Source organism: Anser brachyrhynchus (assembly GCF_964034855.1).
Source record: "Anser brachyrhynchus genome assembly, chromosome: 1".
NCBI lineage: Eukaryota > Metazoa > Chordata > Aves > Anseriformes > Anatidae > Anser > Anser brachyrhynchus.
The window spans coordinates 191,639,848-191,655,361 of NC_137694.1; the positions used below are offsets into that span (position 1 = coordinate 191,639,848).

The window sequence follows — 15,514 nt, forward strand, 5'->3', positions numbered from 1 at the left end:
CAAGAGTTATACTCTCAAGTCAAAACTTTGAATCCTCAGTTGGAAAACTTAGTATGGAATTAAATAAAAGCTGATGTGATTTTCCTGTAAGCTCTCTGGTCTGTTTCAAACTGTGCTGTTAGTTTAGTGATTATGGTTATAATTAAAGGACTGGTTAGAAAAACTGGAGGCATTAAGTATAAACACAGCAACCATAATACTTTTCAGAGCAAACTGGAGAATCTGTATCCAAGCTGAGTGTTTTTGTGTTTGCATTCTGGTGAGATATGGTACAGTTGGAGTTTACTTTAAAGAAAAAAACAAATATCTATCATTCTTAGGCATTTGCATCATGCCACAAAGCCCACAGGAAAATGGAGGTCTGGGGAAGCTTTTCATCTCCCCTTAAAGTTAGGCTTCTACTTTAGTTGTGTAGGCTGCTTGTAGAGTCTAGATTGGGTCACCTGTAGCAAATTCCTTGTATTTTGGACACCTGTCTTAGGGTGGAGGTAACCACCTTTGGATGGCTGAACTGCTGCTGACTGAGAACTTTTTTGTGAATGCTCTTGAGAAAAGAGAGCCAACAGCTTTGTTTCTCATCAAGGAGATGGTCATGGATCATGGATGATGGTCATGGATCATCATAGATCATGATGATCTGGATAGTAGGCTGCTGTTTGCTACCCTTTTTTAAGGTAAAAAAAAAAAAAAAGACTGGTTAAAGCCAGATAGTTTCTTTTTCCACACTCTTGGTTGGTAATTTTAAAAAAATATACATACATCTTTGACTTGGCAAATGGAGAGCAAGATGAGGATCATCACTTTCTTGAATAAAGAAACATAGTTTATTTAATCTGCCAAAAGTCAAGAGATTGTTACTTAGAGTGTGAAGAAGAATTTCAGTCAAAGGTAAATACTTCTAGAAAACTGCCAATACCCCCTCACTTTTCTGTTTGGCTGCCTCAGAATTTCAGCCATCAGGTTTAGGATAAGAAAACAAGCATATGACAGGCTATGGGTTTAAATTTAAAACATCTGTTAGGCTACTTTACTGTTTATCTTCCAGTTCCTCTTTAAAATTCTGTTTTCTGTAGTACCTAAAAAAAAATTGACAACAGTCATATCACAATAATATTAAGACCTTTGTCTTTAGACAGGAGGACAAATAAGATACAGGAGTTGACTCCTCTTTGGTTTCCTCAGAGAGCCAAAAGGGCAAGAGTAAGTTTCTCACTCCTTCATCTCTAGATTCATCACCTTCAGTTAAAAAAATTTATGTAAGCCTGTAGGGAAACAGTATCTCTTCAGCCTCCACAGGGCCATGAGAAATCTCATAAAAGTTGGCTCTGCTTTGGGCAGAGGTTGGACCAGATGACCTCTGGAGGTCTCTCTCAATCTAAATTACTCTGTTGCAGTCAGGGAAAAAGGGAAAAAATGAATTTTATTTCTGTGAAAGTAAGGCTGATACTTCTGATTGTATCTGCTAAGAAAGCATAAGAAAATAGTTGACACCAAAGCGGATTATAAAAGAAGTCCACCATCACTGGAATGAGTCATAAAGTAACAATATATAAATGAATAACAATATAATTACAGATGGTAATCTGCTATGTATATACATTTGAAAATGTGGAAACAAATCTGTGAACAATGACATTGTGTATGGATGTAATTCATCTACCTTATGAGGCTTTTGGCATATGGTAGGCTGTATTTTGCATGGTATTAAATGCAAATTCCTATGATCGTTTTGTTTGTGGCAAATATTTTTAGATGTAACTTTTCTAAGTGTGATACTGCCATTATCTGCATGGAAAATGGTAAGATGTGGCATTACATGTAATATGGTGATTGTTTTCTTTTTGAGACCAGTAGAGCAACATGGCTTTTATCACATTTGGCCACATTTTTTATTTCTTGTTTTTCTTTCCTTCTGACCCTATTTATATATAATTTCAATGATGATAATCAGCATATTGGATATACAGTATTTAGCTTGAAAAATGCTTTGTATAGTAAAGGATGTGTTCATTCTGGGATTTCTGGTTGTGGTGGCTTTTTTTTTTTTTTTTCTTTTTTTCAACCATTCCATATTGTAATACTAACAGATTTTTTTCCATCATGGTTAGGAAAACACAGAATAATTTAAAGAATTAAAAAAAATACTTCTGTTCTGGTTTTTGTTCTCTTCAGGCCTGGCATCTGAGATTCAGTCATCTTGTGGGCTATGGTGCCAAATACTACTCCTACCTCATGTCCAGGGCTGTTGCCTCCATGGTGTGGAAACAGTGTTTTGCTCAAGACCCATTTGATAGGTAAAAACAGAGAAACTTATTTTCAATGATGATTGAAATGATGAAATATTGTGCCACTTGCTTCTGGAAAGCAAGAAGCAAGTGTTATACCCAGGGCAACATAGGTTGATGGGCGTTTTTAATGTGAATTAGTTTTTAGCCTTTTTGTTTAAGAGTGTAACTAAATAGGAAATAGCCGCAGATATAAAATGTACTTTGGGACGTGTTCATTGTTGCGAAGAATTTGTGTCTATGTTTTAAAATACAGGTGTGCCCGTTGGGAGGCACTGAAATCCATATTTAGATGTAATTAGAGAACTTGACTTTCATAGGTGCCTAATTACTTGTAATTTTCTATTGAAATCAAAAGCAACTGCAGGTGTTAAACAAGCCTCATGTCACCAACTTCAAAGCTAAGTACAGCTGTCCTACTCATTTTGCTTTGTGAAATTAAAACAAATTGTGACATCAAAAATTTTAACTGTTCTTACACTTAGGTAAATGTTCTGAGTGTTGTAGCAGAGTAACTTTTCCCCTTGGAGCAATGAAGGTTAAAATGTCGTCCACAGTTTAACTTCCATAAACATCATCGCATATTCATATGTGTAAAATTTGCCTAGTTCAGTTAATTAAAGTATAATTTTAAATGTAATTTGAATTTGAGGAGTCAACATGGGATCAAGGCAGTCGTTATTTCAGGGTGGAAGATTTCATTTAGTCCCTGTCTCTGAGTTATGCAGAGATCCTAGAAGCAAATATGACTGAAAGCTGGACAGGTTGTGTTTGCAGATTACTCTAACATCTGTGTTTCTCCAGGGCAATGGGCGAGCGGTATCGTCGAGAGATGCTGGCACACGGTGGTGGAAAAGAGCCCATACTTATGGTTCAAGGTAGAAAAAACATTAGAACTATTTGATTCCCTTGATCAAGGAAGACATACCTTAACTTTATTTCCCAATCTGGTCTTTCTAGTTTCATGTTGGTTTTTACTGGATTTGTGAAGAAAAAACTTGTTCATTTATTTTGTTAAGTGGACTGGTTGTCAACTTTGTGTCACGATCAGTTGAACCCTTGTGATCCACAGAACAAAACCTACACAGAGATAGTTGGGGCAAAGTGTTGGAAGAGGTTGTATTACAAAGCAGTCTAAAGAATTGAAAATGAGTACATCATACTTGAAAGAAAATAGATTATAATTTTTATAATTTTTATAACTTTTACGTACATTAAATTCATAGATCTAGTTATTTTGTACACAAGAACTCGAACTTTTTATAGCGTCATCAAAATAGCTTTTATTGTATTAATAATTTCAATAGTCATTCTTGTGAAATGGAAGTCTGAAGGTTGATAAAGAAACATGGTTCATCATTCCTCAGTATTACAATTGCTTTTTGAATCTGGAAAACAACTTTTTAGAATCACTTATAGCAATAGAAAACATACTATATTTAATATATTAAAAAAAAAAAAAGGTCAGGAGAATGAAAAAAGTTTGAGAAACTACTGCTTTTATCTCAGATCTGTCAGTGAGATCAGGATAAAGACTTTTCCTCTGTAATGTTGCAGTATTCAACAATTTTGCATTAGTGTCACTGTTCCTGATTTGAGCACTTGTTAAGGACTTCATCTGAGGAGCATCTTTCAATTTGCTCTTAAATTGTTAATATTATTATGAATGTTAATTCATCAGCTACTGATCACTCCAGCTTAGAAGACTGGAAATTGCATTTTTTTTAAGACAAGGAAAACAGTGGCAATGCATCTGTATTTTGTCATGAACTCAACACAGTTTCATAACTAGAACATGCAGTTCTTTGACCTATCTGTTTGTCTTTGAGGCCATAACCTTTGCTCTCCTTAGACTCATCATATATTAAGCAACTTAATATATCTTATTAATATCTTATTAATGTTTATAAATACCTGAAGTGTGGGAGACAGAGGGATTTGGGCAACCTCTTTTCAGTGGTTTGTGGGGACAGGACAAGGGGCAATGGCCGCAAAATGGATCACGGGAAGATCCACACCAACATGAGAAAGAACTTCTTTACGGTGGGGGTGATGGAGCACTGGAACAGGCTGCCCAGAGAGGTTGTGGAGTCTCCTTCTCTGGAGATATTCAAGGCCCCTCTGGATGCCTATCTGGGCAGCCTGCTCTAAGGAACCTGCTTTGGCAGGGGGGTTGGACCCGATGATCTCTTGAGGTCCCTTCCAACCCCTGCAATTCTGTGATTCTGTAACTATATATCTCTAGAGTATATATCTCTAGAGCAGTCCATTTTTATTTCTGATCTACAGTTTTACTTTTCCTTCAGCATAAATCTGCATCTTTCAAACTTACCTTTCTTTACTGCTCTTGAAGAGTCTGTGTTTGTAACCTAACTTTAAAAACTGCAGCTTGATTATGGGCTAAGTAGTTGCAAGACAAGAACTTACCTTTTCACAAACAAATTCAATTAATATTGTAAGCCATGTCATAGAGGAAGAAAGAATGTTTTAAAATACCAGTTACATTTGTTATCTCCTCTGTTTCTGGGGCATATTATTTAATTGTTGATCATGGAGTCTTACTTGAATGCCCAAGAGGCTATGCTGAAGTTGCTGACAATGTGCTCCCTGGAATCGAATATTATTTGAATGAAATTTGCAAAACACATCTGTGGATGGACTTGCATAAAATCTGTGGACCTGCTGGTATGTTTATTCAGACATAAAGGAGAACCAGGCAGCAATAACTCCTCTGCATCAGCATTAGCAAGAGGATTATCACAAGCATTATCACATTACCTGTGATAAGAGCACAGACTTGCAGAAAACAGCGGATGTTTTCAAGATGTTTTCACTTTTATATTCTGAATTTCTATAATATTACTTTAAACAGATATTTAAAAAGATATTCAAGATCATAATTATTAGAAAAATGCCTTTATTAGTTGTCAGCGTCCTTGCCTGTGCATATTGTGATGTTTGTTTGTAGACAGTGTGAAACTTAAACAAGCATGCTTGAGTTAACTCCATGAAAATTGAAATTCAGGTGACTCAGGCCTTTTGACAAGTTAATAATTTGATTGCTTGTTTTGGATTAGGTGAGATTAAATCACAGAACACAAATGATGGAAAAGCTTATTGTATATTTACACTCAAACACTCCATATCTATTAGAAAAATTGAGAATTTAAGGAGAAAATTAAGAACAACTACTTGTTCTTTAATTTGTTTGGGTTGCCATTTCAATCAACTTCTGACGCTTTTTGTTGCATTTATTCCTTTTTATTCGTTATGGATATTCTATAATACTTGATTTCCATCTTTTCTTGGTTTTCATCAGTTACAATGCCACGCTCCCATAGCAAATCACCAGACTCCTGACTAAAGACAAATTCCACTGGTTGTAGGAGCTTATTGATTTTATTATTTTCCAGAGAAACACTTAAGATTTTGAGCTCACTAGTGCCCTATTTAAAAAAAAAAAAAAGTTCTATATTATTTCTGATTTTTTTAACTTTAATAAAGGAATGCACTTGTTCAAGCCTGACTTCTGTATGTAGCCTCACCCTTGAAGTGTTTCCGTATCCAGTTGTGAAGTTAGCCGTATTCATTGATGGTTTGATAACAGATAACTTCACAAGCACATTTCATTTATTCAGTTTCTTTATTATGATTTTCTTCTCAGAAGCTCTCTATTGTCTTTCTTTTGTGCTTGGATATGACCCTAGCTTTTCATCTTTCTCGCACACAACTCCATAGATGTACTGATTAGGGAAGATAAAGGATCTGACCTGCCATCCAGTGGAGTCAGTGACAAGATTCGTGCTTGGACTAGCCTTTCATTAGAAAACACAATATTCGTTTTGTTGTTTGGGTTTGATTCTATTGGCACCTGTTCCCATAAAAAAAAAAAATCATTGCAAAGGCTTTTTGAAACCTTTTAAAAAATTTTCTGAAGTGACGCCTTTTATCTTACCCTTTGATAATACAAAAATAGTCACAAATATGGATAGCAGAAGTATTAAAAAAAAAAAAAGTGTAAAACTCTTTGTCCAAAAGGTTTTCTTCTTTCCTTTAAGGAGAAAATACAGTTTGCGATGAACACGATGTCTCTGTCCTTGAGGGTTGGCCACACGGCTCTCCTTCACTGGATTACATGGCATTAGGGCTTCCAAACTCCTTCAAAGATAGGTAACCCAGGTCGCTTCCAGGTCCAGTTGCAGGTCTGAACAAGACTTAGGTGTGCACCGTCCCTCCCCCTCTCCCTTGGCACTCCCTGACTGGAAAGAAACCCAGGTGCATAGGCAGAAAGTGAATTGCAGAGTGGAAAAAGTACAGCACTGGATGATTTGGGAACTGAGAGCATGGAACAGACTCCAGAGCGTGCTTGTCCTGCTGCTTTTGTGCAGGCAGATTGCCCTTTGGGTCTCTGAAGAAGCCCACGTGGAAAATCCACGTGCGGTTGTGTTCTTGATTGATTAGTGCTGCATTGTTTTGCAGATAGTCATACTCAGTTGTGTGCATATGTGGTAATCAAGCCCACTAAATCTGTAAATAAACATGTATTTGCTCCAGTGTAGTTTGAAAATTTGTTTTTCCATGCCTCAAATTGTACTTGATAGAATACTTATGATTTGAAGAGGCTGTAAAGATCTTCAGATAATGATTTTGTCTCTTTGAAAGTACAAAAACCATGCATAAATCCTGAAAGGTGGTGTGAGTGGCAACATATGTTAACTCAAAATACACGGACCCAAAATAATTAGTGTTCCAAAGGGGCAGAGGCCAAATTCTGCCACAGGCTTTATTCTTCTCCCAGTTTCCAGTGATTGTAGGTTACAGCTAACCATCTCTCAAAAGGGTGTGGTTAACCACAGCGCTGTAATGTGAAAGAAAACTTCAAAGCAGGGAAGATAAGCTATGCAGTTGCCTTAGGCTTGGGAGAGACTGAGCTGAAATAGGAGGGCTGAATGTATAAAACACACTCCTAGATTTTAAAACTGCAACCATCAGACGTTGTGGACATCTTACTAAATCATTTAGACCGAAGTGCTGAGCACATACTGATCGTACTTTGATATATTTTAATGGAGTTTAAAGGGAGACACGACCATTCTCAACACAGCTGGGTAGAGTAAGAGGTTAAAACACGGAAATACCATCAGTGTCTGTTTCTTATGGAGTTGTCTGCTCTGAAATCTGTAGTTATTTATTTCATAAGGGCATGCTTATTTTACTGCAGAAGTTCTCCACTGATGACCTCAGTTACTCTTCGTCCTTCCCTTTCAAAAGCAAATTCTCCTAGTGTCTGCTTTTGATGTCAGTGATGGGAAAATAGCAATGCAGTAGACCGCTAATGCAAGAAATCTGAAATCTGTTTGTATTATCAACAGCTGGAACTACTGGGTACGAGGTCATTTGACATCACTATTGCCAGAAAGACTTTGAATTCTCCTACATAATTAAAACAAACCATGCGGAGACTAGCTAAATGTAGTTTGTAGCAAGTTTTGAGTGAGATTTGGTAAGACTGTGTTCAGCTGCACGTCTGAGTGTATTGTAGTTAATTATGTTTCTTTTACTCAGTTTGTAATATCCAGGGATGGAATGGTTTTATTGCGTTTTGCTAACTTTATAAAAGAGGGACGTTAAATCTACTTAAAGATAATCCCAGCGTCAGTTTCGTGTCTTCCCATACCTCAAAACTGGGCATTATATACTGTTGACCTTTCTTCTTTTGTGACATATTGATAATAGGGGCTTTAAGAATTCTTCACAGCAACATAAATTTTAGAGTGTCAAGAGAATTAGCTAAACGTCATCCAGCCAAATTGGTTTTTACGGACTTAATATTTGAAGGGTTTTTTGTTGTTGTTGTTGTTGTTGTTTTTTTTTTGTATTTTGGGACTTGCAGAGGTGGAGGTTGTGTGTATAATGGCCATTTTTATACTTCAATGAAAAATACTTCCTAGACAGCAATGCAGTCATTCCTCCATATTGATATCTGGTAGAAAAGGGCATATTGGCTATAGAAAAATGGTTCTTTTATAGAACATCTTAAAAATTGGAGGGTTCATACAGTCATCTAGGTTGGAAAAGAGCTTCAAGATCATCGAGTCCAACCATTAACCTGACCTACCAAGTCCCATCACGAGACCGTCTATATTCCTTGGAGTCATGTCTACACATCTCTTAAATACCTCCTGGGAAGAAATCATTTCACCTAACTTCACATTTTTATACCTAAGCTAGTCATCTGTTTCCTTTTTGGGCTGTGGGGAAAAATAGACACATCATAGGCACAATTCATCTCATTATAAAGTAGACCTCTGAAAGAGATCATATGCTCGGCAGCCATGAACTTCTTTTTACTGTTCACTCTGTAAAAATAGAGCCAAGTAGTTGAGATGTAAATGTCTGAGGTAAAATGAGGTGCAAAAAAAAAAAAAGACAAAATTATTTGTATTGTTGGGACTGGACCACTTCATCTCCATGAAGGATGAAGCTCCAGTAGTTGTGCATGTCAGTCTGTGTTCCAGTGGGCTGCCATCTGCATCACCTCCTTTTTCAGGCGTTCTCTCCACTTTTGAGCAAACTGCAGGAAAATGCTATGGGTTTAAAGCATTTGTTTGTGGGAAGGCTGTCGGGGAGCAAAGACACACATCCTCCAGCCACCCCAGTCAGGAACCCAGGAGAGCGAGCCTGCAGTGGGCTCTCTGGGGAGCGTGGGTTAGCAGCTGGTGTGGGACACGTCTGTTTCTCAGCCCTGCGTCTTGCTTGTGATTTTTCATTGTGAACTGGAAGAAATTCCAGCAATTTTACTACCATTAGAGCAGATGACAAGTTTACCAAGTACTTAGAGATATTAATTCTGTTCTCTTTCATTTCGAAAATTGCTTGATGCAAACTTCAGTTAGCAGCATTTCAGTCAACCTATGTATAGTATGAGCTTTGTCTTCCTCTGAGTGCTCAGTATTAACCTACTGGGTCGTGGCAGTTGGTGTTGACATTCGCAACGTGTTTAAAACAGATTGAAATGGGATTCTGTGAGGTGTCAGCAAGAAAATTCCTTCAGTTGCTCACACAAAATTACCTCGAGCTGGTCTGTTTCCTGGTGGGTTTTGAATCATTGTGCTTTAGTAAAAAATTCCGGTCTTTTAGCAGCAGGCAATTATAATTTCCACTGAAAGCAAATATTGTTGAGGATGTGAAAGAATATAAAATTATGTACCGTAGGTACGCTGATCAGAAAGGGTAGAACAAGGTTATATTTACGTTGGCAGTTGTCAGAAAGAACAGAAAGAACAGAACACATCAAAGAAGTACGAAGATTAAATTTTACATTATTTGGCAGCCATACTGTTTTTTTTCCCCTGCTACAGGTAATGCAGTAAATTTCCATATATAATCTTGAAAATGTTAATAACAGTGAAAAGACCCAACACTAATCTAATATTTGTTACAAAGAAACATCTGAAAATAATTTATGTGAGATGTTCTCATGCTCTCTGAAAACTGGGATTCTGGGGAGGAAGGTGTGAGATTTTTGGTTGGTCTGCTTATAGAATTAGCTGACAGAATGCTTGAACATGATTCTTTATTGTGCTCATTTCCCTGTCTGTTATTCCCTAACCATATGATACAGCTAACATACTAATTAATATTCCTAATAAAAGGTAAACCCTTGTACTGTAAAAAAGCAAAATAAAACTGCAGCACACTGAAAATGTGATATGTTTGGGTAGGTTTCATGCCTTATGATGTATTTTGGAGGTGTTTGTACTTCAAACACTAAATGCAATGTTTTTAAGGTGTGTAGTACTTTGAGAAAGCACGCTGTTTTTTCTGGCTGTACCAGACTAGAGACTCAGTAGATAAGGCTTTAGATCCTTCTCAATCAACGTTTCCTTCCAGCCATTTGGAAATGACTGCATCTAGCCTGTGTCTTGGTTACATTCCTTTACAACAGATATAATTCTCAACCTAAGCAAGATCGTAGTGATAAAAAAAAAAAGTTCACAATCTTGAAACCTGTCAATTCTGTGATAACATGTAATAGGTAGCTTGAATAAATTAATTACTGCCTGTACGGTATAATTGCATTTATTTCGTGACAAACACGGTAACCCTTTCTGTCACATTGTGACATTAAAAGCTCATTAGTTTATCGTTGGCAAATCTTTTGAGGTGATAGTGTTCTTGCTAACAGTCTGTTGTCTTGGTTTTATAGGTATGCTTCAGAAATCACCTTCAGTTGAAGATTTTGTGGATGCCCTTGTTTCAGACTTAGACCAGGACTTCGAAACTTTTATCACGGACTCATAAAAGTATTGAACAGAACTGAAATATTTTACGGAAGATTGCATACATCTTAATTGTGGTTACAATGTTGTTGTGACTGGTTTTGCTTCTTGGTGAACACTTGTACATGTTTGAATATCCGTGTTGGTGGAAGAGTAATAAATTATCTCATTGGATCACCTGGTTTCATTTATGAAGATGATGGGATGATGGCTTTCCACTTCACAGGAGCTTAAGCACGGAATTTGAGAAAATACTCTAATATGTACTATTAAAAAAAATGATCTTGTAGGAACAAAGGGTTAAATGGGAATTGAATTCATCCTCAGGGTGGGTGGAGCAGTGCAAACAGTCTTTCAGTAGACAAAGTGGTTCTGTGTTAGCACATAACTGTCAAGTGTCATGACCCATAACTGTGTGCGTGGGTCCTTCTCACACGCTCCTGGGTATTCTTTAACCTTTCTTAACTGTTGTTCCTTGTGGGAGTTCTGCACTGGGGAATAGAAAACTGTGTTCTCAATGGAGAAGAGAAATTGGGAAGAAAGTTGCAGTGGAAAACTAGAAACTATTCGAGATAGGGAACAAAAGATGGGAAAAGAAAAGCTGTAGTCATACAGGTATGTGAAGGAAAATGTTAGGATGGGAAGGAAAGAAACACTTTACAACATGAAAACGAGAGAGGAGGTAAAGAGGAAGCCCGTAAATGTTTCCCAGTGGAAGATGACATGGAAAGTAGTCGTGCTGTGATGATCCAATAGGTATGTGCATGGCCACGTTTGCAAGTAAAAGTAGTATCATTTTGTTATATGAAGCCATCGAACAGGTCTTCTGTAGGTTTGCAGCAGGTGCACAAAGTTGTTGGGAGGAAGAATGGAGTTTGCAAGGTGCCACAGAACTGGTATTGCTATTGAATTCATAGTGTTTACAATATCCATCCAAGTTACAGTTTCTTGTTCCTAGGCTTACCTCGTGCAGATCTGCCACTGAGCTTCAGTACTCATGCATCAGGAATAGCGCAGTTGTTTTCTGAGAAGTTTTCTACCATTAACTGGGTGCTTTTGTCCTTTTACCTGTTTGTTTTGTTGCATAGTGGTGGTTTAGGTTTGCGCACGTTACGTTAAGGGCTTTACTGGATGAAGTATGTGGTGAGTATGGATTTGCAGGCATTTTGGTGATTCCGCTGCAGGGAACGTACTGTGGAAATAAGTTGGCAAAGTGTGCTGCTTAGGTGCGGCCTGAATCTGTTCCTGCATCTTTGTCCACATGGAGTTTCCGTTTCATAATGAGTGGACGAGTGTTGGGAAGCTGTTAAAAGGCAGGTCTGAGGGCACAAAACTCACTTGAAACAAAGATATTTTCCAGTACATTTAGCTCCAGATAGCTGGAGCAGCTGAAGGTTACACATTACATTGTGGGTGTTAAAGGAGTCATTATCAGTGAGGGTTTCTTCTCCCGAAGGAAATTTTGAAATGGTATTTGAATGCCTGTTTAAAAAATGTGGTAAGTTTTTCTCTGAAGTAATAGCCTTGTCTTTTAGAAGTCCTATGTAGGTTGATGCAAAAAGTTTAATGTGCCTATGCAAGTGCAAGTGAAAGGAGCAAGAAAACCAAGGCTGAGAGATGAGAGCAATAAGCTGGAGGAGAAACAAGTGAAAAATAAATATACAGACTTTTATGGAGAAAAAAAAAAAAAAAGGATGTTTGGGAAGAGATAAGTAAGGGTGAGAGTTGATTAGGTGTTTGGACCCTGCTTTTTAACAGAATTTGTACTATTAGGCTTTGTTTGATATTTTACCCCATATTTTCACTTTGTTTTTATATGGTGGGAATTTGTCTTGCACAAATAGTACTGCCATTCTATTAGAAGTGATTTTAGATGTTTTTAGATATGTTTTGACTAAAGAGTAGCCGATCTATTTTCAGATGTGCCACAACCAAGCCTCCGTGCTTTGTGTCTGACTGCATTCTGCATCTCTCGTGGGCCCTTAAGAGGGAACAGTTTGGTTTAACAAACTAGGTGGGTATTTCCTTGTAAGTCAAGTGATTAAAAAAAAATAAAGAAACTGAATTAATTTAAGCTTAAGTGTGAGTAAAAACATATTTTGAAGATGGTAGGTTCACAAGAGGAAACAATAACTCGTAAAGGTAAGTTTAGCAGCCCTTTACAGAGTACTCAGTGGACGTGTGGGAATTAAAGGGTGTCACCAAGGGAGTCCTGTGTTGTTGGTTTCATGTTTTCTGTACTGAGCAAACTGCCAATAATGTTTATCTGGAGTTGGCGGATCATAAAAGATTCATTGTGACAAAAAGAACTTGGGAAAAGGAAATCCTAATGCCGACGTGAGCCTTGGAGCATTACTGTAAGGAAAATAATGCATCATAATTGGCAGAATAAGTAGAGCATTTAAAATTAAGAGATTGCCCGTAGGTTTTAATTCGAAAGAAATTGAAGCGATGTTGATTCTAGAGTTTACATACTTTATCAAAATATATATGGTAGTCATTGGTTTATGCCTGTGGCCTCTGTTACTTCCTTCATTCACTGTCTCATTTGATCCTTCTGTAAACAACACTCCTTTCAAGTTTTTGTCAGAGTAGCATCAAACAACATCTTCCTAATACTAAAATCAGATAGAGACAAAGAAACGAAGAAAACTTTGTCTTTTGCCAGAGCAAAGTGGATTTTATCGTGTTGTCACAGATTCATAGCTCTTGGGACGTTTGATGAAGGTGGGAGCTGGTAGGAAAATAAATATAACTCAGAATGACAGCTTCAGTTTTTTTTTTTTTTTTTTGTCAAGAAACTCTGTTGACTCCACTAATTTTTGTTTTATGAAATAACCTTTGAGGATTGAACAGTAGACGTGATTAAGCCTCTTGAGAACACATTATATCACCACTATGATGCTTACTACAGAAAGGGAAATGTTTTTCTAAATGATTTTTTTCTCCTTTTTTGTAGTTTCTAAAAATGGTTCCAGCTGTTCAAATGTCTGATGCTTTTTCCTTTTTTTTTTCTTTCTGAGAGACTTTTATTTTTCAGCAAATTTGTGTACTTTCAGTAAAGTGAGATCTCTCTTGTGACCAGCAGTGTAACTCCTCTTAAATGTAAAAACCACTGTAATCCTTTTCCAGCATTCCTTACTTTCCCACTGGGGCTGCTGATCTGGCCGTCCAAAAGCGGCTTTTAGAATCCTGCAACTCAGTGTCATGCTTTTAATCTGAAATTGTGCTATGTTTTGGATTTTAGCTGCTATAGAAAATGAGCAGTGAACATCTTTGGAGGAAATTATACCCTTATGCAATTCTGAGATAATAACATGCAATTAAGACATACCGGAAAAACACACATGGATTACATTTGATAGTCTGAGGTGTCAGTTATGCTTTTATTTTTTTTTCCCCTCCATGTTTGATGTGATTGTTTTTCCGATTCACCTAAAGTAGACTGAAATCTTGCTTAATAATTGCTTTCTGGTGAAGTAAACACGGTGCAGCGTGGAATTCTCTCGATGCATTACCGACAAAAATGAGAGGAACAGAGGAAAGCAGCCAAGTAGAGAAGGCAGGGAAGAGAATGGAGATAGCGCAAGGAAGAATTGAATATAGATTAGAAACGAGGCTTGAAAAACAGTTGATACAGAAGCAAAATAACCTCTGTGATACAGATTTAGGGAGACTAAAAAAGGGTTTTCTTCCTGCATGTATTTACAAAGCAGTAAGTCTAAAATGGAAATTACAGCACTGTCACTAACAAAAAAGGCAGAGTTGTTAAAAAATGATTCTGCTCTGTCTTCAGTGAAAAGCCAGATGGAAGAATTCGTGCTGTCTGTTGATAAAATGCTTCCTAATTCTAAAGATGCAAAATAGCACCTTGTACAGTGAGTCACGCATAAATCAGTGTACACAAATTAAAAATGAATATATTATCAAAATAATGGATCTTAGTATTATACATGATACTTAGGTGGAAATGAAGAGTGTGGGTCATTGTAACAGCAATGTTGGTGGCTCAAAAAGGATGTGTTTCAGGTTATCAGAAGATTAAAATATCTAAATCATGTTACAGAAGCAGAAATTTGAAAGTCTGAACATCAGTCTGGAAAACAAGTGTCTAATGAGCCAGTGGTTGAAATTGGAAGCATTTACCCCCAGTTTTTGGTTTTCTTTTTGACAGCAGGGATACCTGAGCACTGCAGCACACCCGAAGGACTGTGCTGGGGTTGGCTGATCACCATGAGAAACGTCCATCAGAAATGGACGATTTTTCTCAAAAATGTGCCCTAGTTTAGATTAATTCACAGGAGCCCCATAGCCTTAGTTACTCAAGTGGGCAGTCGTCTTCCCAGCCTTAAGGGCTCTGGATGAAGCGTTTTTGGAGGGAAGCTGTGCCACGAGGGTGGCAGGTCCCCAGTCGCCGGGTCCCTGTCCTGCTTGTGGCTTCGTGGCTAGGAAAGGGTCAATGAGAGATGGAAAAGTGGTGGGAGCCAAAGCGCTTCCTTCGCTGCACCTTAGGTGGGAGGCTCTGAGCATCTGGCGTTTCGGAGAGCTTCTGGGCAAAGTACTGGAGATTTTCTTTTCCCAGAGCCAGGGATTTATTTACATGGTGTTGGGAACAAGTTCAAGTGAGTGCCTTACCCTGGCAAATTCGCCGCCTGCCAAAAGAGGAAGATTACATTAAAATCAGAAGACAACTCGAGAGCCGAAAGCGAACGATTGCAGAAAGCAAGCGCGCGGGTTTCCCGGGGAGAAGCACCGTGGGAGAACAGCTAGCGTGCTCGGGGAGGAGGGGAAGGAGATAAAAGATAAGGCCGTATAAATCAGCCCCGGCAGAACAGCCGGGCGGCCCCTCTGATCTTCCCCGGCTGAGATTTGTTTATCTTTCAAGCCTGCTGCGGCTGCTCTTCCCCAGATGGCTCTGGAAAAGGAGCTGGTAGGAAATCCTCACGG

The 15,514-nt window shown here is 37.9% G+C and overlaps 1 protein-coding gene across 2 annotated transcripts in view; it reads left to right on the forward strand.

Annotated features, from left to right (window-relative positions):
* The window catches only part of MIPEP (mitochondrial intermediate peptidase), a 75,707-nt gene extending 64,966 nt beyond the window's left edge, over positions 1 to 10,741 (forward strand). The window contains exons 17-19 of one of the 2 annotated variants that reach the window (XM_080577324.1): positions 2,173 to 2,294; positions 3,090 to 3,163; positions 10,495 to 10,741. In XM_080577324.1, the coding sequence (XP_080433450.1) occupies positions 2,173 to 2,294; positions 3,090 to 3,163; positions 10,495 to 10,589 (291 nt within the window). In that variant the 3' untranslated portion in view covers positions 10,590 to 10,741. The remainder of the gene's footprint in view (positions 1 to 2,172; positions 2,295 to 3,089; positions 3,164 to 10,494) is intronic. The other variant, XM_080577325.1, reaches the window with a different exon arrangement.
* The last annotated feature ends 4,773 nt before the right edge of the window (positions 10,742 to 15,514 follow it).